Source organism: Temnothorax nylanderi, unplaced genomic scaffold, assembly GCF_030848795.1.
Source record: "Temnothorax nylanderi isolate EJ_2023f unplaced genomic scaffold, tnyl_v1.0 TNYL_tig0058_pilon, whole genome shotgun sequence".
Taxonomy (NCBI): Eukaryota; Metazoa; Arthropoda; class Insecta; order Hymenoptera; family Formicidae; genus Temnothorax; species Temnothorax nylanderi.
The window spans coordinates 191,051-218,198 of record NW_027249120.1 but is presented as its reverse complement, the minus strand read 5'-3'; the positions used below and the strand labels follow the sequence as shown (position 1 = coordinate 218,198).

At 42.7% G+C, this 27,148-nt stretch overlaps 2 protein-coding genes across 7 annotated transcripts in view; one reads left to right on the top strand and one right to left on the bottom strand.

Annotated features, from left to right (window-relative positions):
* The window catches only part of Tio (zinc finger domain-containing protein tiptop), a 150,222-nt gene extending 133,506 nt beyond the window's left edge, over positions 1 to 16,716 (bottom strand). For both annotated transcript variants that reach the window (XM_071707420.1, XM_071707421.1), the window contains exons 1-2: positions 16,607 to 16,716; positions 15,410 to 16,088 (exon numbers count right to left, since the gene is read on the bottom strand). Coding sequence is in view for 1 of the 2 variants with exons in the window: in XM_071707421.1 (XP_071563522.1) it covers positions 15,410 to 15,449 (40 nt within the window). In the remaining variant the exon portion in view is untranslated. The remainder of the gene's footprint in view (positions 1 to 15,409; positions 16,089 to 16,606) is intronic.
* LOC139773157 (uncharacterized) overlaps positions 1 to 27,148 on the top strand; it is a 68,480-nt gene that overhangs the window by 7,522 nt on the left and 33,810 nt on the right. For 2 of the 5 annotated variants that reach the window (XM_071707426.1, XM_071707422.1), the window contains exon 1: positions 16,616 to 17,602. The gene's annotated coding sequence lies outside the window, so the exon portion shown is untranslated. Of the gene's footprint in view, positions 1 to 12,432; positions 13,202 to 16,615; positions 17,603 to 27,148 lie in introns of those variants that run through there. The other 3 variants (XM_071707423.1, XM_071707425.1, XM_071707424.1) reach the window with 3 other exon arrangements.

Below are 27,148 nucleotides of genomic sequence, written 5' to 3'. Positions count from 1 at the left end.
AATATTAGAGCGCTCCCCAATCAACTCTCATCTCTTCTTTCAGTCGTTACCTATTCCTTTGACCCATATGCTTTTCCACATTTTCCTCAACGATCGTACGTTGGCGATAAAAGAAAGAATTTACCTTCCGCCGTTTCCTACTTTTAACTTATCCCTCCTCCCCCCACCCCTCCACCATTGTCGAGTTATATTCGCCGTGCGTTGCGCCTCGAGCATTACTTAAACATTAGCGCAAGTAGAGGTATGGAAATAGATCGTATCTGGAAATAATAGTGGTTCGCTGAGCATAAATGATACCGCGATAATAAAAACGCGGAAGTGCACGTTTAATGAAGAATTATAATATTCTGGCACATCAAAAGTAGACTCGGTTGCAAATGTGAATTTAATACTTTCATTACCAGCCGCACTTTATGAAATCTTCACATGCTTGGGGTATATTAAAGGGAAGGAAAAGAAACGTAGGAGGTATCATGATCGTTAAATGTTACCCTATTAGGTACTGTGTGTGTGATCGAAAGCAAAGACTTTAATTGAGATATGGATTTAATACACGCGAGCAGAGCGTACCATAATTTACATGTGTGGTTAAAATATAATATTGTATAATTTAAACTTTACTTAAATAGAATCCTATTCTGAGGTATAGGATTCCGTGTTGCGTTCACGCTAATTATACACTGGCGCTTCTTATTTCTCTATCACGTTCGACAAATACACGTATCATATTTAACTTTTAATCAAAAAACATAAATTAACTTCTTTAGAAATGTTTCTAAGAAACATTTCTTTACAGAAAATAAAATTTTATATAGAATATATTATTCCAAACTTTTGTATATAAATTAAAACAGGGTAGTTTATAAACATTAGCGAAATTTAGATATCGAGTAAATATTGTATATGTGTTATGTGCGTGTACGTGCAGGTTCTCGCGACGTGCGATCGTGTCCAATTTCTGCTAGCAACCCAGTAGGTGCAAAAGTAATAGAAGGCGATGTGAGAAAAAAATTAACCGGATATTCTCGATCATTCGCCTCTGTGCTTGCGAAAGGACGGCAATTCGTGAGCCGCGCATTTACGCGAGTTCTAAAAAAGGCAACGCGAAGAAACATGGTGCGTCAACGACGTCTCGGTTCACGAAAAGTAGACGACCGTAATAGTCCATTGAACCCATTGTCCATCCGGGCCGTAGCACCGATGACGCGGCGATGGTTTCCGGCAGCGTTGCGCCGGAGAGAGAAAGAGAGAGAGAGAGAGAGAGAGAGAGAGAGAGAGAGAGAGAGAGAGAGAGAGAGAGAGAGAGAGAGAGAGAGAGAGAGAGAGAGAAACAGAGAAAGAAAAAGAGTCCGCTCGATACCGAGGGAGTACTCACGAAAAGTGCGGACTCGAGATACGCGCGTTCGTAGGAAGGGAAACGATGAGGGGTTGAACGGGGGGAGGAGGGAGGGAGGAAGGTGGTCGTAGAAAACGTCGGTAGCGGTTCACCAACACCAAAACGGAATACGAGACGGAGTCTCCGCGATACACGCGCGGATGTGTGCGCGTATACGCGAGTATGCCTCCATACCGTGTATATGTGTACGTGTAAGTGTATGTGTATGTGTGTAGTGCGGATTCGACGTGGAGGCGAGGCTGTCCATCTCGCGGCACGTCGCGGTAGAATGGAGTCGTGGAGGACGGCCGCGGGGGGTTACGGGGTAAAGGCGGTGGGTACTCGGTTGGTCGAAGGTGGACGAGGAGGAGAGGGTGGTAAAATGGGGGTGTTTGGGTGGCCGAACCCGAGGGGTTCGGGACGGCGAGGAGGGGTCGGTCCCCGGGGGGGACGGGGGGTAGCTGTCGCTCGCCCGGGCAGCAGACGTCTTCTGACCCGGCCGGTGGCTCAACTCGACTCAACTAGACTCAGCGCGCGCTGGCAGGAGGCAGCAGCCAGAGCGAGAGGAGGAAGAGCGGCGAGGGAGAGAAAGCTCTCGCGCGGAGGAGGTGAGAGCATCGGTGCGGGGGAGAAGGAGGAGGACGGGGTTGGAGATGGCGAAAGCGGGAGCGGGGGGGGGGGCAGCGGTAGGTGCATTGCTTTTCGCAGTAGAAGGTGGAGGAAGTTGGGGTCGTAAGGGTGGCAGGCGTATCGATCCGGACGGAGCTTGGCTGACGGCTGACGAGGCCGTCACGCGAGACGAGTCGAGACGAGACGGACGGACGGAGAAGGCCCCCTCTCTCGTCTTCCCGCACTCTCGCGCGTCGCCCCTCTTTCGCCTAACGGCTTCTGGAGAAGCGAGCCGGTGGGGTGGTGGGTCGCCCCCCGTAGGAGGGTGGCGGAGAGACGGAGGGGCGCGCGAGAGATACTGCTTACTTCCCCTTCGGGGCCTCCTCGCCGCGAAACAGTATCTAGATTGTACGTATACGCGGCCGAACAGCTCGGCCGTCGCCGCGGCCGTGCCGTCGATGTTGCTGCAACACGCGTGTCGTGCACACGCGCGTGTACAAGGTGTCAGAAAAGTTGCGCCGAGTTCGCTTGGACGAGATACAATACGGATGGACATGGTCTGCCGATCGTTCCGCTTGTTTATTCAGCTCAACCCTTGTAGAATTTTACTTATCTCTCGCTGCATATTAATAAAAAATGTGTCCAACCTTTCGATTTGCTTCGCGATATTTCTCTTGCTATACGGTCAAGAATCAATTAAGCAAAAATCAAGGGATGAGAGTTTTCAAGATATCAGGACTTTTCTGTCGCGTTTAAAATTCCATATATCATTTGATAACGATTTGATAATTGTCCTTTGATTTATATCTCGTGTAATTATCTGCTTTTGGTATCAATTAAAACCATACGCTTTTAACAAGTGCATTAATATCCTAAATATATTTTATCATAATATAAATAAAATTAGAAAAAAATTGATTAAACTTAAACCATTGTTTCTTTTAATCCGTTCTGAAAATTCTCAAGCACACCTTGTACGTGACAGCGCGTCTGTGTGCGTGCGTGAGTGGGGAGTACTTTACGCGCGAGGCATTTCACCCCTCGGACTCCCCGTAGGGGTTCACGTTTACGGGTTTTGGCTGCGCGTTCCTTCGTCTTCTCTCTCTTTCTCTCTACCTCTCTCTCACTCTCATTCTCTTTCTCGATGAAAATGCTTCTCTGCCAAAGCAGGGCTAGGTGGATCTTCCTTCAGCAAGAAGACATCGATGAGGGTTTTCGACGAGGATTTCCGATATCGCTATCAACCTTTAATTACTTAACAGTTTCGCATGAACTTGGGCGAAAAATACTGGACGAGCTCAAGAAACATGCATATCATTGTTTTAGGTTTTTGAGGAATAAAGATCAAACAGAGCCGCTTTGTGTTTGAAATGGTTAAAAAGTAAGCCGTAGAAAACTTTGTAACGTGTAACGTCTCCGTTTTTTCTTTTTTTTTTCCAAAGTGGATTTAAAACGTTTTGGAAGTAAGCTCTTCAGTCTCAAGCCTCCTATGTTGTTTCCTGCTAAAGCCTACTATTACATGTCATGTTCACATTTGCGCGGATTCACCCTCTTGCTTAATGCGCTTTAAAGCTCATTAAAATGCAGTTTTTATATATTCATATGGAATCTTCGTGAAAGTATACTCTTATCATCCACGTGTAGTTTCACGAAAAGATATAATAAACATTGTATTGATTGAAACTTAATTCTCTCTGTTTGGAGAGAGAAAGTTTGTATGTGTATAAAAATCATCCTTATTTATAAACACTATGTTGTGTTATATAAATAAGAACGATTACGTCTCGCAAATTCTCCTGATTCATCTCCCCTACAGTGATATCACGAAAACGCTCCAATGGTTCCTTCGTAAAATATCTTTCATTAAAATAGATCGGCGAGAGAAATTCCGAGTTTCGTCCAGTCGACGTTGCGTGCATCCTTGGAGGACTCGCGCGAGGTTTTGGGGCGAATGTCAGACGCGATCACCCCGAGAAGGTGTTCACCCGGGGGGAAGGAGAATGCCCAGGATCTCCGCTTTGTCGGATACGGCGACTTATTGTTAGTGGCGGTGTGCGTGCATGCTGACCGTGCGTCTACCCGTCTGTGAAGTTCATCTCGCGGAAGCCACCGATGTGCGGCGGCTCGCCGCCTCCTCCCTCATCTCCGTCGCTCCCGCGACTGGCCGGTCCCTCCGCCTTCCTTCTTCCCACCACTACGCTCTTGGTCGTGCTCTCTTTTCCGTCACCCCCTGAACCTCACCTGAACGAGCCTTGTCTCGCGCATTACTAGCGGCGTGTCCGGGTATTTTAATCATGCAAACTTGGCACCTTTCATATGAACTTTTCGACGCATCTATAATACTTAAGCATATGATGTATCTTTAAATACTTAAGCAAATTACATTGCTGGAGCATCTTTTAATTTATCGTATTATAAACTTTTCTGTTAAAAAAATTTGAAGTTTTAATTTTTTGTTGTATCATTTTTATCACGAGAGGCTGACAAGAGTAACGAACTGTCTAGTTTGGCAAAAAGACTTTGTTAGAGAATACGCCGCAACCTCTGTTCGGACACTCTACACGACTTTGACTGTTGACTGAGTCTTTGCTCGCTCGTTGCAAGAGCTACTATAGATGGCACTACATTTCACGCAGTATTTCCTGTGCACGTGTCTCTGTTGCGCTATTTTTAGATCTTAAATCATTTTTAAGGTTTTAAATCCAGCTCTTTAAATTCTATCCAAACTCCGGGAGAATAATAAACACGAAACGCAGCCCGGAGTCGCTTTCTAGTTCGTAGCGTATCTTGCGGACGGCGAGCTTCGTTTCGCGCATTTACCGCCGGTTTGTCGTTGTGATTTAGCTATCTGCTGGTAGCGTTGAATTATACGTGGTACGCGGCGCACGGAGGGTGGCACGCGGGCCGCGAAGGAGGGAGGGAAGGAGAGAGGGTGGGATCGCTCGAGGAAAGAGAAAGAGGAGGAGAGTGAGAGAGAGAGAGAGAAGCAACGCACCACCGGCACACCATCACCTTCCATCTACTTCTTCCGCAGCCGGCTGCGCCGCGGGACTTGTCGCGAAGGCAAAAGGCTCTCGCCGCGTGCAAAGGCCAAACACCGAAAGTCACTTAAGCGTGCCTCTGCCGGCGTGCCTCGAACGGTGGTTCGTTTTCGAGTGGCGCGGCTTGTCAACTCTTACGCGAGAGAACCATTCTCGTCCGGTGATCAACGCAGTCGTTCGCAGCTCGAAGGAGTGGATAACGTTTGCTTTCAACGTGTATCGCGCGGCATGGGTCGCGCGGATCTTTCGAATCGATGGACACCGAAGGACTTTTTAATAAAGGACGCTAACGCTTTACTTTATTAAAAATAAATGAGATTGCCCGATTGAAGGAAATCGACGAAAACAGTTTTTACACAAATTAACACGATTACAAATTAACCTAATTATAAAATCGACGGTAAATAGTACGTTATATTATATGAATTGCACGATAAGAGCGTATCTTCATTCTTGGATATTATAATTTTAATACATTTAATACGAAACAATTCGCGCCACATCAATCGCATTGAAACACTCGCGTGTGTTGGAAAATACATTTGCTGCGACAACGTAGCACCACTGGCGATTCTGATACATTATTAATGCGTCCTAACAATGCATTATGCGCGATAATAACAGACCGACGTTTCAGCGTCGGTACTCGGTACCCACCGACCGTCACCGCCACTTCGGCGTCGCGCGCGGGCACGACACGAATTCCGATCTCTCCCGTATACTCGTGATCACGCCGCGGTGCAATTCGGTTCCTTATTTACAGCCAATTAAAATCACGGAGAAGGCGCGCGTTACATTTAAGTCGGAGAGTCCGCTCGCGCGATCTGCCCCTTAGTTAAATCGCGTCGTATTCCAGTCGGGCGGTATTAACGTAAAATTCTGTTTCCTGAAGTGCAAGAAATTAAGCATTGCGAATAAATATTTTAACCCTCCAGTGAGCGCGTGGGATGTATTTTACATCCCACAACAGCGCGTAAAAAATAAGTGTTCTGAACTCGTTTCAATACAAAAGCGATTATTATCGAAAGAACATTAAAATTAAAGTTTCAATCTGTTAATATACTTTAAGACATGTGCAACAATAAATAGTATTAAACAGAAAATAAAAAATTATAATTGGTTTTTATATTTATAGCACAAATAATGTGGGGTGTAATTTATACCCCACGCGACCTTTTAAGTTTTAAATTTTTATGCGCCCACTGGGGAGTTAACAATTAATTACCGTGAATTTAATGATACCAGTAAATTACCACTAAACTAGTACGTAGAAAAGTCATAATTTCTCATCATTGCATTGATTTGACTGAAATATAGTGAAATCCGGCACAATGATGGAGCGTATATCGTACGTCGGATTGGCCAGGCTTTGACTTGAATATTCCCAACGTGTGACGGGTCGAACGTAACTTTAAAGCTGCGGATATTATTTAGCCAGATTTATCGTGTTTCTTGAAGAAAATTCGAAGCTGTTTCGCCTTTCTCTATTATAAGAACGGCGCATTTATTTCGGCGTGTTCTCCCTCGACGATGAGCGCGCTTCTCGCGACGCACTCGTCAGTCGAATGGCGAGGGGCAACAAATCACTCGGTAAACATAAAACTATGGGATATGCCGGTACAGATCGGCATGAGGCCGCGCGGATGCGCTTTGATGTGTGCTCGCCACCACCCGCGAGCGTCGCCAGCAGCTCCTTTATGGCAGCCATCGAGCATCTGTCACGGGGCCGTCTTTTTCTACGGCTAATTTATTAGAGCCGCTTAAAACGAAAGAAAGAGAGGGAAAAGAGAACGGGGAGAGAAAGAGAGAGAAAGAGATACAGCGGAGAAGGCGCGCGACGCGGCGCGACATCAGCGTCCGCGTCGTCAACGGTGGTGGTGACGGGCGACGCGGCAGAGTGTAAATCGGGAGACGGATCGGTCGGATACGAAAACGGCGGAGTTTTACGAGTTTCGAAAATAGGGTGCGAGGAAGCGCCCGTGTCCCTTCGCACGTTGCGAGAAGCGTCGAGAAGCGTCGCGCCGTTAAATGACTCGTCTCAAACGGAGATATCGACGACGAACATCCGCGACAGCCGGCCTCACATCACCGATTACAACGTCGTGTCATCCTTGCAAAAGAGCGCGAAACGAGCCTCGGTGCCCTCGGGATCGGAAATTCTCTCCTCGCGCGGACATTACTCGAAATAGCGTCTTACAGTCGGACGCCTTTCAATCGGAGAGAATCGTACAATTCAGAAAACTTTTTATCGTGCAGTAATTTTTTCTCATGAAAAATGTGCCTTTGATATATTATCGAATAATTTTTTACGCGGCTTAGTCCTTGTCAGTATAAAAGAATATTGCCGTACTTTAAATACATGAACGTGTGATAATAGCTCTTCTAAAATAAGAATACCTTCCCCCATTCCTGAGGATAATTGGCCTGGCAAAATTTGCATAACGTACAAATGCGATTTGAGACACATCAGTTTGTCAATTGCTCGTCGTAGATTCGTGATAACCGACGCGCGGTTTAAGTACACGTGTACCAGATGACCCGAGTCTGTATGACGGCGCAATGAAAATTGTAAAGTATCTGTTTCTGCCGCATGAATCCTTTAGTGGCCACCATCGATCATACTTACGATTTGCATACGCGAGCGAACTCAAATGTTAGTCGCGAGATATCGTCGCCGGTCGAAGATTGCAAAGTGAAAAACACACGGGGCTTCTTGAGCGAAGTCTCATTTATCTCGAGATACACTGCATTCGGTGTACTCGCCCGTCGATGCGGCATTGCGTGTAAATCATGATCACCGGAAATAATGGGAGCCGATTAGAAAGCTGACTCCGCGCTTGATCTATGGGAATAACGCGGAAATCTAAGCGTCGAACCGTTTCACACGCGGATACGTCTTTAATATTTCTGCCGAACGATAGCTCTTCCATTCGTCATCGTTTCTTTTCCGCAAAAATCCCGAGAACCAGCTTCTGCCAGCGCTTACAAAAGTGTATGATTGCAACGGTAACCGAAGCGCATCTAACGGCACATTCGTCTCTCGCAAAAAAAAAAAAAAGATCATTTCGTTCCTCGGTCCATTACTACGTCCAGTTTTATCTAGAGTTATTACGTATCAACTCATTATCGCATTGAGATTATTCATTCACTTTATTGTACAACATAAAATTCTTTTATACAAGGATATTTTATGTGTATCTATCACGGTGTAATATTAAGCTCGATCATTAAATTTATGTACCTCTATTTCACAGTAATCTTAACTTATACCTCTTATAGAGGAATTCAAAACATTAGCGCTTGAATGTCCTAATAAAATTTAATAAGATATCTCGCATGCTGTTCTTATCTATCGTATCTGCTTGGTCACGAAATTTCAATTAAAAAAAAATTCAGCAAGTATATAAAATATGCTACAGCTATAATTAAATCGCGCGAGATTATTTTATGAAGATCATGTTGGACGTGTCCATCGACTTTCATACAATTAATGCCAACGTTGAATTACACAGAAAGTACTATAAAATTGATCATATCTTGAACATATAGGGGCCGTCTGTTTAGCTTTCATCCGCTGCAAAGTGGATAAATACACGTTAACCTTAATTATACTTAACTCCCTTGCTGAAACATACTAACTTATTTCAGCCATAGACTGCTTTCACGTATAAAACATTTTTGTAGATATCCATATACAGCATCGCCACGCTCGAATCAAATGTGCAGTGTGAACAGAAATTATGTGAACAAATTTGGAACGCACATTGATTATTGTAGATCTGTTAACTTTCAATAACTTTTAGACGACATTATTCTAAAAATAATGTTTGTCTTTGCAACCATATCATTCTTTATATCTCCATTTAAATTAGAAATAATGAAAAAATTAGATATCAGAATTATATAAAGATTACTGGAAAAAACAACCTGTTCTCTATTTATTACTGTTATATATAATTTGTAAATATAACTCAGACAAAAATAAACGATGGAATTGATACATAAATTGCATTTCATTTTCTTCAATAATATATCGATTGCGTTATTCGAATTTATTAAAATATTAATAACAGTAATTTCTGTATCTCAATGTGTGTTTAATGTGTGCAGACTAGTCAGACATTCCAGTCAAAATACCTTCTGAAGAAAAAGGTTTTTCGTTTTGGCCTGTGTAAATTATCGTTTCTTTCTGGGTCATGCAAAGAAACTTGTGTGACTGAGCGATGTGTTGCTTTTTCATCGGATTGAAGGATTTATAGCAGCAGTATAAGGGTGGTCCATATAGGATCTAAAAAATGCGCCGACATTGTTTGAGGTGAAAGTTTTGCGCAATAGGCGTTCGCCATGGGTCGTCGATTTTTAGTAGGATCGCTGGTAGTAGGATCCTGGAATTTCTTCTCGGGACGAGGACGCACGATTCCAAGCGTTTCCACAACCGGGCCTTGCCATGAAACTTTAACGACACGGGTCTCACTTCAGGTAAATGCAATGTGAAAAAGCGATGCGTTTTCCGCGAATCAACTCGGGAAAACTTTTTGCCGAAAATGTTTTCGTGGAGAGAATCCTCCGTGCTCTCCGTAATTTCCTGGCACGAAAATTTTCGAGGACGTTGCCATGTATCGGCGACGCGGACGTTTATTTTTATCGTCCTTTGTGTGCAAACGCTCCAGGCGTAATCATTTAGTTAACATATGCAGATCATTTGACTAGATTGAAAATATCATGCCATAGTTTTTGTTCTCTTGATATTTTCCCAGACATTTGTTTGTTACTCATTAAATCGAAAATTTTGTTGGTTTTGTATCATAAAATATCTTTTTTTAGAAACATTTTATAATATTAATACAACAAAGATTAATATAGAATTTTACAAGATCATAAAAGTGATTATTTGATAAAAATTCTATGAGAGTGATTATTTGAAGATATTTTCAACTTATTGGTTTTTGCGGTACATCTATTACGATACATTATTGCAGATCGTTGAAGTATTAAATGATTTGTGTTCGTATGAATTTATAGGTCTTAGCGGAATTAATCTTAGTAACATTTGTTTAAAATATAGCCATATAAGCCAGTGTAGCATTTTACCACACATATATAAAATTGTCATTATTTTTCTATTAAAATTTTTACCTAAGTTACAGATAGCGAAATCACACAGAATTATATAATGCACAGAGCTTACAGCGTGACTAGGTCATAAAACATACAAGTATAAGAAATAAACGCTTTAGTGGATGCTTGAATACGAAGTTATATTTATTACCTTTTAAATAAGAAAATTATGACTATAAATTTTGATTTTAAAATTAAATAAAATTGCAACAAAGTTAAATAAATTTTAAAATACATTATACAGCCATATAATTATAATTTAAAATGTGTCGATAGCTTTCGTTGCGGATTTTGAATTTCCAGATTTCAGAGACTGATGATGAAAAGTCGTCAGCAGTGTCCAATCAAGGACATAATGGGTGAAGATTAATTCGGAAATGCTTATTTTATTCATGTGGTGAGTCAGGGATAGGAATGCGTCTCATTAAAATTACAAAGGAAGAGACGTGAACTTTGAGTCTAGACCACCGACAAGATTTCAGAGATTGGTTCGCTTCGCACGGATCGATATGTCTCGTAGGTCTTTTAATTCTAATACAATAGCGTTGCTTTTTCAGGAACGGTGAAAAATCGATTTTTCTCCTGCGCGAGCAACAGAGAAAGAAAAAGAGGAGAGAAATGAGAGCGACAACGAGACGCTCTAAATATAATTGGAGTCCGAAGACTTTGGTATTGAATAAATAAGACGCGTCTGTCGGCAAATCAATCATTTCCATTTCCATTTCCATTTATCCCGATTTCGCTATTCGTGATAAGCATCGTTGTGGCGAGAACACTGTGCCATGTAACCGCTGCCTTCAACTATGCAATTCCAAAAGGAATTGCATTCTAAGAAAATATCCAAGAGAAGCGCGAGTATGCATCTTTTTTTTTATCAGTGAAGTCGAAGAATTCGCGGGATTATTATCCCAGCAAGCGTTTAGAAAACGCCGAAATCGAGAAATTCAATGTCGCGCTCGACAGATAGAATAAGATCTTTGGAGAAAATAAAATCTGTTAAATATTTTCTTTTCTTTCCGTTGCATTACTTTTTGCGGGGTGCCGATTTTTTTCACGCAACAAGCCGATGTGAAGACACGACGAAATACTGGTAATGCAAATTTCGGGCATGGAGGCCCGAAGGATGCATCGAGGCTGCACCTGTTGCATCGAATGCGAATGTTAGTAAACGTTGTGTATATATATAACCTGGCCTTCTTCGCAAGGATCTAGCAAGCGGTTTAGAAAATTGCGTTTAAAAATTGATTTAATTGTTAATAATACAGTACACCGAATCGTTTAATTTTCAGGAGCACCACGAGGAAGTTGTAGTGATTACAAATATAAATATAAGTTCGATAAACAGACTATATAGTCCAATAATAGACTAATAATAGCTTACATGTGTGCTAAAACTAGTATTACCATACACACAAATATATAGCAGTATAACAAGTGACAGAGTATCTTTCTACGGATCAGATTTTGTTTAAGAAGCGCAGAACACATTTCTTTCCACAATCGCTTAATTAATGCAGCCATTATTTATTGAAATGTTATTAATCAAGAAATATTGTAAATAAGTAATAAATAGTTTCGACATCACAGAGCACTATACAATAACAGTCAGATAAATAATACATTTATTTTCATCTTTATCTCTAACTACGGTTAGAAACTTTTGTTTTGCATAGCTCTTGATATACTGAGAACGCTTGGCATAAAATAAAATAAATCCAATGACAAGAATACGACCGGGTGATGATCGTTTCTCCATAATATACTGCTAATTAGATTCCTGGACCTATCGAGAGCACAGCGTGATCGCGCGATCGATACCCGGCAGATCGATTCGTAGGAATCAGTGTATTTTATAGATCCTTTCACCGGAACGTCGTAAATTAAATGGAGAAATTAGCCGCTTCATAGCTCGCCGGGCTATATTTTGTTATTTTTTTAACCTGTACGCGTCTACTTTCGCTGACGGCTTTATCGTTTCGCATGGTTAAAAATTTTCACATTCGTTTCCGGCTTAGATAAATTGATTGGCACTTATCAGAATTTAAAAAATACATTGGCTCGTAGAAGTGCATCTTTGTTGCAATTGCGTAAATTAGTAGGAAAGTAAGTATTAAATAACCGGGAGTTTGTCCAGTTTTGAAAAAAATATATCGCGTTTTGTTGTAATAATTAACAGAAAAGAGATACAGGAATTAAGAGTTGTATCTAAAACAGATATGGAATTTAAATATTTATTTCTTGCGTATACTCTCTCTTTTTCTCTTCATAAATATTCTAAGTCCCATTAACGCATAACTTTTCATATCAACACAAAAATCTGATTTATTACATTGGAATGATTTAAATAATTCTATTTTTCGTTTATAACATTAGAATCGCGTTGTCAATATGATGCACTAACAAGCTTACTAGAAAAATTCTCTAATTACAGGAAAATTATAAATATAATAAAAATTGGAATAAATTATTCTTTCTATTTGAGTCGCACGCTAAATTTTCTGTGTAATTAAGTGAATGATAGATCTTCGCTGAAAGCAATTTCCGGTAACTAATCGAAACGTTTATATATGTTATAGGGAAAAAAGTCGCCGGGATTGAGAATCGCCTTGGTTCTCGGTGGAGCTGTCGAAGGTGTGTCGGAGCTGGCGAAAAACCCGTAACATACACGTCAGTGAAACTCCGCGGACTGCCGCGAATTTATGGTACGCAGCCCCGGCGTCGCGTCGCAGGATATGCGCGCCGCGCCGCTTCGCGCCCGCGCACGAGATTTATCGGCGCTTGGCCGAGTTTCGGTAAGGTAAGTTGAGTGAATTGTAAATGTTTCCGGACAGAACTTCACCAAGATGGCGTCCCTCCGCCACCGGGGGCGAGTTTGTTTACGCCTCATGACTCCCCACGTGGGAAAGGCAGCATGGCGCGCGTCACGGCCTCAAACGCACAAATCGCCTCGGCCTGAACGCCGCGCCGGGCTTCGCCGCCGCTCTGCCCATCTGTCGGGAGATTCAACGAAATGGCGTGCTGCACGCCTTCGGCCCGTCTTCGACCTTACTCAACGGAGGTGAGGATAGATAAATTTCAACTTCTCCGGCAATAGAAATTTGCTAAGCGCCCTAATACACCGAAACTTTCTCAATTTTTACGCGTGATCTTTCATTCACTTTAACTTTTAAAAGGAACATCAAAGTGCAATTTATACACATGCGTATATTAACTGTAAAATATAGTAATCTAAAAAGAAAAGATTAATCAGATGTTCTAATATATGTAATTCGAGATGTAATTCGAATTACCGCAAATATCTCACACGTGAAATTTTTGTCAAAAGATGATGTCAACATGAAACGATATTATAACTACTAGCATGCTCCGATGTTTTACAATTTTATTAAGAGAAGTATTTTTTTTAATACTTTTATAGGGACAGAGGTAAAGAATACATAATATTATAGTATTATAAATTATTTGGTACACTCCATGCTGTGGAAAATGTATATTTTATATTTTATATCCCCTACACATATTAATGATACTAAATTATCTTTCAAGAGAAATTACACTCGTATAAAACTTCTTATGTAACATTTATTTTTCTTTTATTATGTGTTTCGCAACTTTTTCAACCTTTTAACAGACGTGATTGCATAATCGATCAAATGCACACAGAAAATTCAATATATTTAATTATTTTGGTAAAGAGAAATATTAAAAATCATAGTTGTGTAAGCGATATGCAAAATTCAAGAAATATAGTAAAAATATAGTAAATATAATAGAGATAAAAGCATGTTTGGCTAGTAATTTTTTAATAGAATAACAGTTTAAAACACTTTATCACTTATAAGTCCTATTAAAAGTTAATAAGACTTAGAATATAATTTTAAAATACATTTCCTCAAAATACAACACACACACACACACACACACTTTCTCTCTCTCTCTCCATCTATCTCTCTGTGAAAAATTTAAATATTTAATATCAGAATGATATGATTGCTATATTGATCGTTAAACACTTAGTATATACTTAGAATATTTATTTTCCTGAAATTGTACATTTTATTGTCGTACATAACATCCGTAATATGAAAGAGTTTCCCAAATAATCTTTGAATCGTCGATAAACTCAATTTTTTTAAAGTATCCTAAAAAACCTGACCTCACTAACTTATGTATTTTATGCGTCACGTTTCGCCTCCTACGTACTAAAATTACTCAAGCAATCGACGCTACACGGGCGACGTTTGTTTACAACAAAATAGTGCGCCATTCGATTGTTAACTTACCGCTGGAAACGATCGATATATTTCGGTAAAATTCAAGGAAATTTTAACGGAAAAAAATATTTCATTGTCAGAAGTAAACTGTGCTTCAGTAAACTATGTCGAGATGCCTGAAGGTTACCTCGTTGAGCGCAATAACAGGACGTGGGATCGCTTCGGTTCAACGAAAAACAGACATTTTCTATTTCTTTAATCCTCGCGTTAAAAGTTCCCCGTACGATAATATCCACTGTGCACACGACAGCGGCGTAACTTAGGAACTCCGGCAGCGAGAACGCTAAACTGGTAGTAAAAGACATTCTACGACTTTATGGAAGTTCCCTTACGATCGCCTAGACGTTTTCTTCGTTTTTAATTAATCCATAAACACAGAATTGCAGGAAATCGCTGGCTATAACGCGTCGAGAATTTTATCCCGTGACGTGACGGCGTTCGGTGCACGATGACGATCATCGGATAACAATTCAATCGTGCCCCCCGCCGTCTCGCACACTTCGCTTGAATTTTCGTACGCGTCAAACGTTCTCGTCAGCGCGGCACGGAGAAAATAATTAATCACGTCGGGAGAAAATAAACGCGGACAATCCCGCGCGTGGAATTCCCCGCGATTACTTCCGAAATCACGCCGCATTCCACGTGGTATTCCACGTGGCTCCGCGAGTTCGCTCGACGAATCAGCGACGGTGGAACGCCGGCTTTTCGATCGAATTTTGTCACACGTGAATTGCTCCGCGTTATCTTTCTCGCGCGAGGAAAACTTGGCGAAAATCGAGTCTAGACGAGAATTCAGGTGATTGGCGAGTATTTCAATTTAATATAAAAATCAACGACGGTTAACACCGAAATTTATTGTTTCCGTTCGATTTGGAAAATTCAAAAACTGTGCATCTTGTCTCATCGCTTCCCGATCGGGGTCGATCGACGAACCTCGTTTCCACCGTCGCTGGTTAAATCTTGGCTCGAGTCTTGGCTCTGTCTTGACTCACATTTCATGCGTTGCGGTGCGTGCTGTTTCCTTCGGGGCATCTGCGTCCTTCGGGAGTGCTCGATTATCCGTGCGGTCTCCAGGTTCTCGTCGCCTGCGACTGCGATCGGTTGGTCCCCAAGAAGTCGAAGCGAGGTCGGGAGCACCGAGAGAAAATATCCTTCGAGTATCTTCCCCCGAGATAACCCGTTGGGATAAGTCTTGCCTCCTCCTCCTCCGTTCAATACACTTGCGGTCACCCAACCGGCACGTGTCCCGACGACCACTACCTCATCGTGATCGCCGACGACCCGCTCGTCGTCAGTGACGCGATCCTCGCGATCGCTGTCATTCTATGAGGGGGAGGCTCGCGGCACCTGTGCACCTTACGTAAGGTATGTTCACGTAACCGATCGCGAGGCAGAGCGACAACACACTCGTCGGATTTCGGAGCGCGGCCGGAAACCGCGAAGTTCCTAGGATGTTTTCTTCTCTCTTTCTCTCTCACCCCTGCGAAATCATCTGTACTCGCGTTGATGACTCACGTCGACGTATCGGTGATTGAATTGATTGCTACCGGGCTATCGTCACTGCATTCTCCGCCGGTGTTATCGCACTGATCGCGGGCAATTCTCGATCTCGCGGTACTGGATCGATTTACTCCGTACTCGTGCACCAAACCCCTGGTTCACCACTTTTCTCTGCAAGCAATCATCAGTCTCACTCGTCACTTTCCCGATCGGTCGCCGCGTTTCACACCGGTTCACGCGATGCTCGTTTCCAACGACCGCTATCGGGATCACGCCAAGAGATGTCTCACGGATAGATCGAAGAAGGGAAGAGGGGGGAGAGACGGAATCTCGATAATCATGCGATAATCTCTCCACGACGACGCGTTCGCATCCACTCGCGACGCGCGCACGACGCTCCGCGTATGTATCGAAACAATGAAAGACAGAGAAAGAGAAAGGTAGAAAGAAAGAGATAATCGGACAGGTAACTACATTAACTACGAAACAAGCGAGAGAGAACACGTGTAAATAGATAAAGATGATATAAACGCGGCAGCAAAGAGCGGACGGACGAAAAGAGAAGAAAGATACGCGCGGGAGAGAGAGATAAAGAAAGAGAAAAAGAGAGAGGGAGAGAGAGAGAGAGCGAAAGATCCGGAACGCGGTAGACGGAAAAGAAGCGGGGAGGAGGTGGAGGTGGTGGCTACCGTCGTTCGTGGATCGCGAAATCGAGCGGGCGGCGGTCCAGCGCTGACTGACTACGGACTGGCGTCGCGGCGGCAGGCCGTGTGGTGGGGGGGAACCCCAGGAGTAGTAGTAGTCCTCTTTCCCTCCTCCAACGCCCGTTCTCGTTTCCTCGCTCACCCGCTCTTCCTTGCCTGGCCTCACACTCGCGCGCCCGCTCGACCTCTCCTTTCCCGCCTTCCGTCGCCCTCATTCTTTCTCTCCGCCGCGGCGGCCGCGATCGCGTCCGCGGCCCGCGAACGAGGCGGCCGACGAAGCCGTGAGGAGGCGGGGAAGGGAACGCGGCGGAGGGACCGCCGCCGGGCGAAGTGTACCAGAGTGAATGAGCGAAACCCGTGGGGGAGGAGGGGGCGTGCGTCTTGTCCTCCGTCGTTCCTCTCGGCTTTACCCATACACGCGCGTCGCGACGCAACGCGAGCCGACGCGACGTGGCGCGACGCGAGGGGCCCCCGCGCCGCGCCAGCAACGGCGCAAGAGCCAGCCACTCTCGTGTGCGAATGCACCAGACGCTGGCGGATGCGCTGCCCGCTGCAACGTGGCCGCGACGTGGCACCCACGCGTCCCCCGTCGCGGAATGCCGCGAATTTTTATCGCGTTCCCCGCTTTTTCGCGAGCTATCATCCGGGCCACGGGATTTTCGGACAGAGACTGTGCGAGGTACTGAATGAAAAAAGGAACCAACCGGATCGGGAAGGCCTGTCGACAGATCTATAGGATTACAAGTACGCTCGCGCGCACGGGGGAGGTCAGAAAAGGAGGCGGGGTCCCCGACTATGTCGCTCCACGAGGGAGGTGCACGAGGGGGGGAGGACGTCGCTGTAGCCGTGATGGTTCTGATTGCGGCCGCGCGGGGCGCTGTTGCACAACGAACTACGGTACTACGGCGACGCGGAGCCACACCTAGGAGTTTCTCGAGATTTTCACGAGGAAAACCGTGTAGCAGACTCCTGCTGGTCGAGGTGAGTACTCGATCACCATTGTTTGTTAGCGAATTAGAAGGGCAATTCGTGGATAGATCGAGAGATAACGCTATCGAGCGTATTACTGAATATTCCGAGATCTAACCTCAAAACGCACAGTAGCTGTATAAAGCTACAAAGTTTGTTATGTTAGAGATTCTGGGCGTGCCGAATGCTTCTTTCTTGATTAGTAGCAATGTTTATGTATGTTTCACAATATTTAGATACATTTATACGTAGAAAAATATGATATCAATTTAATTGAATATTGCTGGAAGTTAGAAGATTGCTAGAAGGTGTTTAGTAGAAAATTAGATATTAATTAAAAAACTGCTTTTCTTACTAAATGCGAAGCATTGGAAAATAGTGATAAGTTAAAGCTTAATGTTGCATTATCAACAGTTTTAAAGTTTTGCTGTAAACGTCTTTTTTATTAAAATATATCTGCTTGTACTCTGCAACGTGCTGCATTTATTAATTTTTTTAATGCTAGGCGAAATCGGGTTTGCTTAGCCAATGTCGAAAGTTAGCAGATAATTAACGAACGTGCAACGTGTTGGACGTTGGTAAAAGATTTCTCAATATTTACAAAAATTATTGCTTTTCTCTGTTTCTTCAAATATAATAAAAATAGTATCTGATATGGTAGAGTAACTTTCGACTTTCACGATTTTCCTTGGAGTCGCTATTAAGTTTCTGCGATTTATGCTAATATTTTTAGTTATTGTATAGATAATTTACAAAAGTTTCATATTATAATGTGTTAACAAATTTATTCATGACTATCATTCAATAAATAATTTAAATATAACACATAGTAAATGTTATATCACATCAATAAATTATTAAAAAATCCATCGGTATAAAAACTGTGCGAAGAAATAATGAGATGCAGTCATTCTCAACATCTTATTATACGAAAGATATTCATTCTTTATTTCTGAATTACTTTCTTTTCTCATCGCTTCCTTCAATCAGTGATTCGTTCTTCCGCCTTCCTGAATCCCCTTCAGCTCCGAAAAAATCCCTCGAAAATATTATTTTCAAAGAATCCGGTGATTCGTACTATCTCGATTTGAGAGGCTCGTTTTGGCGGGCACCGGTGGAGGCGCTGGCAACATTGGCAGTGTTGCGGGGTGAACCGTACCAACTGGCGGGCAGTCTCCGCCCACCAGGCGGAGCCCGCATGATCTATAGCGTCATAGAACACCCTTACCGTCGTGGTAGGAACCGAACGGCGACGCCCACAGTGCGGAACGTGCGCGCTGCACCCCTGCCGCCGCCACCGCCACCACCGAGGGCCGAGGATGTTTATGCTTCTGCCTCCGTGTCTCTATCTAGTCGTGGTCCTGGCGCTGGGCTGTTTCTTTCTTGTCGTCGTCGTCGTCGTCGTCGTCGTTGACGACACTACTGCTACCGTCGGCATACGCTCCCCGGCTTATCCTTCGCTCCTTCCATCCGGCACGCGTTCATTACCGCTAAACATTCCTGTCAATTAAAAGTGCACCAACGCCCAATTTACCGGCGGTCGTCTGTCGTTTCGGCGAGCTCGCCCGCGGATCGGATATTAACGACGCTAGGTTTTTCTTTCCTTTTTTCCCTTTGTTCTTGTTTTTCTCTCCTTTTTGTTTCCTGGCGCACTTCCTGCTGGATTCGCGAGGGTATAGCCGTACTTATGGGCTTTTCGTTAGCGCGCATGCAGATGTACCTTGGTTTATGATTATGGCGCCTGGCTCTCATTTCCACGGAGACAGAAACGTTCCAAAGGGAGGCAACAATTTTTCCGCAATGCTATGTTAGTTTTTTTTTTCGGAGCACGTATCGGTGGGTATGTCTCGACTGGGAGGACAGGTATATACAGATATTTTGTTTGCAATGAAAATGTACATAACATATGGATAATTTTTAGATATTTATAATCTTCATCTTATCCTAACAATCATAATTATTATGATTTATGCGTTATATGAACTATATCATATCATCATATGATTTAAACCAGCCCTGAATTAAAGATAACTAATTACGTACATGAAAATTTATAATTAACGTGTTTCTTATTGAACTATATAATTATAAACAATTGGTAGATAGTGTTCGCTTAATATAAACAAAATATTTAAACAAAGGGCTTGCGAACTAGCAAGATATTTGTGCTGCTATAATATATTCTGAGGGGGTTACTGTAATTTTTAATTTTAATATGTAACGACTATTCCGTTTATTTATATTCAACGATCAATGTCATTGTTTGTTACACTGAAGAAGGCCACAGTACTGGCCGAAACGTTTGTTGTTGATTATCTGTAATGTTCAGAATATATTATAGCAGCACAAATATCTTGCTAGTTCGCAAGCCCTTTGTTTAAATATTTTGTTTATATAATTATATTTAATAAATGAAATATATGAATAAATGAAAAAGAGAAGTATATCCTATGATGAAATTAACGTACGGATTATTTGCGTACTCATATTAGTTAATAATTTTATAATGTTCTTTTTCTCTATTTTAAATTTATTTAGATGACGTTGTCGGATAACTTGGCTACGACCAGAATTCGTTGGTTCTTTTCTATACTATACATTTATGTTGAATTTGATTAAATGTTTGCAAAAATTTATGAAATAAACGAAGCAGTGGTCAGAGATAATAAATATACAAGATATATTGGATGAATATAAAAATAAACTTTTGCTTGTTTATTCACGAGGATTTTTTAACGGCAGCTCAACGCGACCAATGTCAACTAATAAATAAGCTAAATGACAATTACATAAAATCAATATTGTTCAGCATATTTTTAAATATTTTAATACCTAAAATCCAAATTAAATTTATTGCAAAACAAAATCTCTTAGGAAAACCTATCTTGCGATTTTTGGGTCATGTTAGTATATATCTTCTAACTTAATTCACCAAATATCTTTAATTTTTAATATTGCTAATTTTGTCACACTATTAACAAATCTGAAACAAGCACGATTCTTTTCAGTTTGGTTTTTAATATGGACGACAGCAGCGCCCAGCTTATAAGACCCCGTAAAAATATACGCGAGCAAACGTGAATTCCTGTTCTTATGTGAGCGTTGCGATGTAAGATTCATTCGCGATACCGCATTCGCGATATTTGGCTCAAAGAGGTGAAAGGCTAGCCGGGTATGCCGACAACAACGTCCGCTTGCCGAAGAAAGTACGTATCTCGCAGTCACCTTAGATTCATGAAATAAATTCCTCAATAAATCATTAACTTGTATGTTTGACGGCTCTCATAACTTCGCGATAACTTTTCTCTATACGAAAGGTTCCGTCCAGGCTAATATTTCTTCCGACGTCTTACCAACGGTAAACTTTATCCAACCAGTGCAACTCAGAGCATTGTACACGGTCAGTATGGGTCGGAAAACGATATGGCCGCGTTCCCCGAGGAAAACAGCTAATGTCGCGATTATGCGTTTCATTTCTCTTAAAAATATTGCCGCCGCCTCGTTAAAAACAGAATTAATCATTAATGTCAAAGACTCAGCTCGTATGGAATCTCTACAAACAAACAAGCATAATTTTTGAGAAACATAAATAAAATAAAATATTTTAAAGTCTAATTTTCACGACTAAGGAATATACTTTTCCCACAGATATACATATAAATATAAGTTTCCAACATATATACACACGATATCTTTGTCTGACAGTTGATGAGACAATAAACTTTTTTTCATGCTTATACAACGCCGTTGCGAGTGGCTGAAAAACGATCTCGTGTATGTGCAACGCAATAGACGCGTCTGCGTCTCCTACCGTTGACTGCGGGGGTCCCTTTTACGATCGTCGCCGATGTCGGTAGACGCACCCGGAGGCACTAAAACTTGCGAATATTTCGAAAGACGGCCCGTTATGCAATGACAATGTGGGTCAGCGTACAAGTCTGTCGCGCGTAGATTCGTGTGTGCACTCGCTTGTGTACGTGTGTCTACTTGCCGGTACAGCCAGCCCCCTGCGGGGCCGAAATAAGTGCACCTCGTAAAATAAAGTCCCCTAGCTGTATCTGCGGCGGCAGCGCCGATCTTATAGTATCGCGACAATCCTCCTAGATCTTGATCCCCGCGTCGAAATCCGCGTGGGCGTGCGAGCGTGTGTTTGCTGTCAGCCCGAGCCGTCAATCTGTCAGATAACGATAGGGGATATCGATAATCCCGATGTAACGCTGGTGCGATATCTAAACGGAGTAGCATTCGGTTTTACAATGTACTGACGAGACTTATTCTGTCAATCATTTAATCTTGCGCTTTTGTAATCCTTTGCTTGAGACTTGTGTGGATTGTCGGACGAATTTACTGTTTCCTTCGATGGTCCACCCTACACCAGAAACATTTTCAGAGACATAAATGCAACAGAAAAGCGAGACATAGATGCAATAATTGTGAAAGAAATTTTTATTTAATTTAATATATAAAGAATAAGAAATTTTATAGCAGCAATAGGAATGTGGAATAAAGTCGGGGAATATAAGATAGCACATATACGCAAACAGAGTCTGCATCGCTTATTGCGATATTTATACGAACGCTACGGAATTTTTACATTTGGCACGTCCGACATATACCTCTGATTTGTTTGAAAAATCCTAAAACACAGCGGCGCAATAAGAATCGAATAGCAGAACTGACGTTTTGCGTGGGCGGTCGTGTTTGTATGCGTGCGTGTGCGATTGTGTCTATGCGCGGATCGCGGATAACACCATACGACGGACGTACGCACACGGCACGCTTGAAAATAGATCTACTATCGACATTTCGCTTCTCGCGACCATAAATTCGGCTAAAAAAATCGCGTATACGAAATAGTTTACAGACGTCGGTTGCCGCTAGCTAAATACCCCGCGTTTGTTGCCGAATCGAATTGCATCTGTGTGAGAGTTACAGGCGTTTACATTTATTTTTTTATCTCACACTTTCCTCCTCTCCTCTCACTTTTTTTACACTCTTCTATTTTTTTCCATCCTGCTAGAAAAAGATGCGCATATTTTGTACTATCTATTTCGAAAAACTCAATTGAGTCAATGACAGATGACAGGGGAAATTCGTTAGAATCGTGTCACCTATACCGAAGAGCAATTTTCGGACTAGCGCAAATTGGGCAACGGGAGTAAAGGACGAGGACGACTTATTCTTCTATGTGATGCACCGTGCGAAGAAAGCGTCACCTCTCTTTTTTTCTTTCTCTCCATCTTCTTCTCTATTCCACCGAATTTCTCCTTTTCCCCGAGACCTCCATGAATTATCCCGCACTCGTTTCTCGAGCGTCGAAAGGAAAGTCGGTAAGCGAGAAGGGCGAGGTAGAATAGAAAGGTTCTCGTCGGGCTCGAACGAAAGGGGGGCAAGAGCGAGATGGGAAGGTCGCATTTCCAACAAAGTAACCTTCGCGTAGTCTCAAAAATAGCCGGAGCGAGCGATCGAGTCGGCGATTAGAATACCTTCGGGTACCGGTGAGAAGATTGACCGACCGGAGGCGGCCTGTTTGAAAATAATTGCCGCGATGTTTCGACATGGAGAAGTCGCAGATGAACCCCCCACGGTCCGTTCGTTGCGCATTTTTTTTTTTAGATCGCTGATGGAGCTCGTCTATTACGTGATTTTGACGATAACTACGAAGCATCCGAAAATCTATGAATTACATCCGGTCATGTGCGTTAGAAATGCAATTAGAAATTAATATATATTCTGATAGGTGATGCTGATATCAAACCCAGAAGAATGGTGAACTATAACAAAGTTTAATACGAGACACTTACACTGTCTCGACTTATGAAAAATTGAGATAAATATTTCGAATTACTGGTTTCCATGATATTTATTCAATATTGAATATTGAATAGTTAAATTGTTACAAAATAACTATATACACGCGAAGAAGAGTGTGTATGATTAAAGTATCAGAAAATGACATAACTCTCTTAAAAGAAACAATTAATAGTACGATTGTGCATTACTACGGTTGCTTAACGTATTATTCCAATTTTATGGGAACCAAAATTAATTACTGTTTAATTAAAGATATTATGCTTTATCTTTATTTCTATATAAGAATAGACAAGTATTATCTTTAAAAAATATAACAAGGATTTTTCTAGTATTTTTTATCCTTCTCGATCAATAGTAGTTTTGCTAAGTTTTTCAAGATGATAAACAATTTTTTAGTAATATTTATCTACAATCTATGATCTGGAATAAAATGCAAAAAGCGTCAAGAGCGTCAATTGTGGAAATTGGATTTTTGTAATTACTTATCATTTCGCATATTTTATATTCTTATGTTTCATTACGTTTCGGTCTGAGCACCGGCATATTTTTGTCCGCGTTAAAAAGTTACGGTTGCAACGCGGACTCTATCCGGGCTCGTACACGCGACATGGTACAATTTTTCATAGTGGTACGAGCGATAATATTGTGAACTTGGCGAGTGTAAAGTACCAGAAACGCAAGCGGACTGTTGGTGTGGATGGAAGACGTTAATTTATCTCCCCACTTTTGTAAGGAACGTTATCGCACTGTAATTCGTTCATGCACGTCGACATTCTCTTAACGCAATTAATCCTGCTACTTGCGCAAGGAACACTTCGATATCAAAGAAAAATTAATTTCACACTGCTTAATTATGATACTAAAGTGGCAATTTAAATGAGATATAAGAATTAATTTACGTAGTAAAAGTAACACTGAAATACATTTTATTACTGCTTTATTAATTTTTCTTTTTTTCTGGTTTTAACAACTTCTTACAATATACTTCACGTATAAAGCTTAATCTTATCTATTTAATGCTTGGGATTTAAATAAATCCCTCACTCTTTTCTGTCTTTTAAAATAATTTTCTTAAATTTATAATTGTATATCTCATAATAACGATATTGTATTTATTGTATGCATGCGTAAACACCAATATTTTAAAAAATTATACACACCGATTTTTCTCTCTCTCTCTCTCTCTCTCTCTCTCTCTCCTCTCTCTCTCTCTCTCCTCTCTCTCTCTCTCTCTCTCTCTCTCTCTCAAATAGTTAAAATAGTTGATAGTCTTTTTCTGTCTGTACTATTATAAATAAGCGATACGCGTTTGTTAGGCAGAAATAAAAGTTTTACGACTCGATCGAGAGGTCGTTTCTGGATTGCAAGGGTGTTCTAGATCGCGCGTTCTATTTTTTTCACGGGGGTTGCGGATAGAGAATCTAGTCACTATTACTTTGTGACATTGATTGCAGTCACTAGATTGTCCATTAAAGCTGTAGCTATTTTTAACTCACGCGTATCTATGAAACTTGACGTAGTGTTGTTGCTTTGAAGTAATATAACTGGGAAAGGTTTTTTTACTTAAATAACTATCGAAATTAATATATTTTTTTGTAAATACATCCTATTTTTTGAAAACAGATCAGACAGTTATTTGTACACACACACACACACACACACACACACACACACATACACACACACACATATATATATATAGCAAAATAATATTCAGAATATAGTATAGTGTGTTTGTGTACAATAACGTGCTAAGATGTAGTTTTGTTTTACAAGTAAATAAATAAAGAAAAAATAAATTGTGCGCATGCAATTTTACTTCTTTTATGGTGCGCAAAAAAATTCCTATCACTACTTATCGAAACGTTTGTATAACAAGTTTATCTGCCGGACTTATAATGTATTATATGAAATGTTAATGTTCTTATTTTGACATTTTTTATTTTGTGTCGTCGTTTAATCACGTCTACGAAATAAAATAGACAACTTACTATGGAAACGATCTTTTTCTCAATGGAAACGCACGCATTTCAGAATACTTATTTTGTGCGGCTCTTTTCTTTCAGCCGTTATGAATAATCGTGCACTTTACGAGAAAGTTCTGGCCACGCAAGAAGTTTGTTCCGCGAAGTTACTGACCGCCTAACATCCTTTTAACTTAAAATCTGGTGTCCTTCGGGTAACCACATTAAATCTGTCAGCGGAAACCGCATTCCTTGCCGCTGCCGAACGTCCCTCGAATCGAACGTCTTTAAATGGATATCCTTAAAGAGGCAAATGCTTCCACGTAAGAGAAGACCTCTTTTTATACCCTCTACCTACAAAACACATCGTCCCATTTAGATCCCAAGCGACGTAGATCTCGACGACCGAGATCTCGTCCCGATTGGTCAAACTCGAAAACATTTGGACTGAATTCGAAGCTCCTTGGATGTACGGATAGAGAGGATCCCGATGGAGACAGCAGGTCAGACGTTGAGTGCTAGCCTAGCATACAGCGCCAGCATTCGTATAGAAGCTTCGTTGCAGGGTGCGCGGCGGCTACCGGGAGGTGATAAAGGGGGAGGGGGAGTCGGTTGAGGAAGGTGACGGGGGGTGGCAGTTGTCGGCAGTACGGCGAAGGAAGAGGCGGAGGAGCGCCGAGAAAGAGAGAGAGAGAGAGAAAGACAGAGTGAAAGAGAAGCCGAGGTCCGTCGGTATCGATCGGGCGTCTGCGGTAGATTGACACGTGTCATGGCCGCCTCTCTCTCGGTGCCGGAGAGAACGAAAGGAAAGCAGCGGGCGGGAGAAGGACGGCGGCCGCCGTGAGAAGCTGCGGAATAAGGGTGAAGGAGCGAGAAGGAGCGCCGACGACGGCAACGGCGGCATAGCGGCGGGTGGCGCGGCGTCGAAGGTGGAGGAGGACGACGCGAGGGCCGTCGAGTGGGTGGCTGGCCGGACGGGGGGGAGGGAGGACCGGCGGGCGGCAGAAGGGAAGGGAGCAGGGGGTCGAGGGAAAAGGACATTAAGGTGCGTAATAGCCAGCGGGGCGAGCGCGCACCGCCGCGGCATCGATTAGACAGAGGCTCCCTCATCCCATTGCTAGAATGCAGCCCTCTCCTCTTCCTCCTCCGCCACCTTCAACCACCCACTCACCCGCCATCCCGCCCCCTCCCCCCGCCGCCCCCGACGCAGGGGTCCCCACGACCACCCACCCTCCACCTACTCCGTCGAACTGGAGAGCCCCCGAGTACGTGCTCTACATACACACTCGCGCGCTTATGTCAGTTCCTGTCCTGCTGCCGGCGCTGCCACTGCCGCCGCCACCGTTGCGAGGAGGAGAAAGAGAAAGACAGAGAGAGAGAGAGAAAGGGAGAGAAAGAGAGACTCGGTACCGGAGAGCGAGAGCAGTGGGCCTGGGGAGAAAAAGAGACAGTGGCTACGGCGAAGGGTGGCCGAAGCCACCTCTCTACCTATCCCGTGGCACCTATACACGCGCGTCAGGGACACCAGCGTCTAACGTCGTTATAAACATTAACGGAGCGGCTCAATATTCCCCGGACCTTGCATCCCCCTGCGTCTACCTCCGGTCCATGTCCCTTCTCAGGCAAGCAGGCCCCTTCCCTTCCTCCCCCCGCTAGCCGGACGCTCGCATGCGGCGAGCTCACCTTGCTACAGTTTCCGGGTCCTCGGTTGACCCTACGGAGGGTCACCTAGTACCTAGTTGGTATGCCTCGGACGACCGAAGTCGAAAGGGTGTACTCG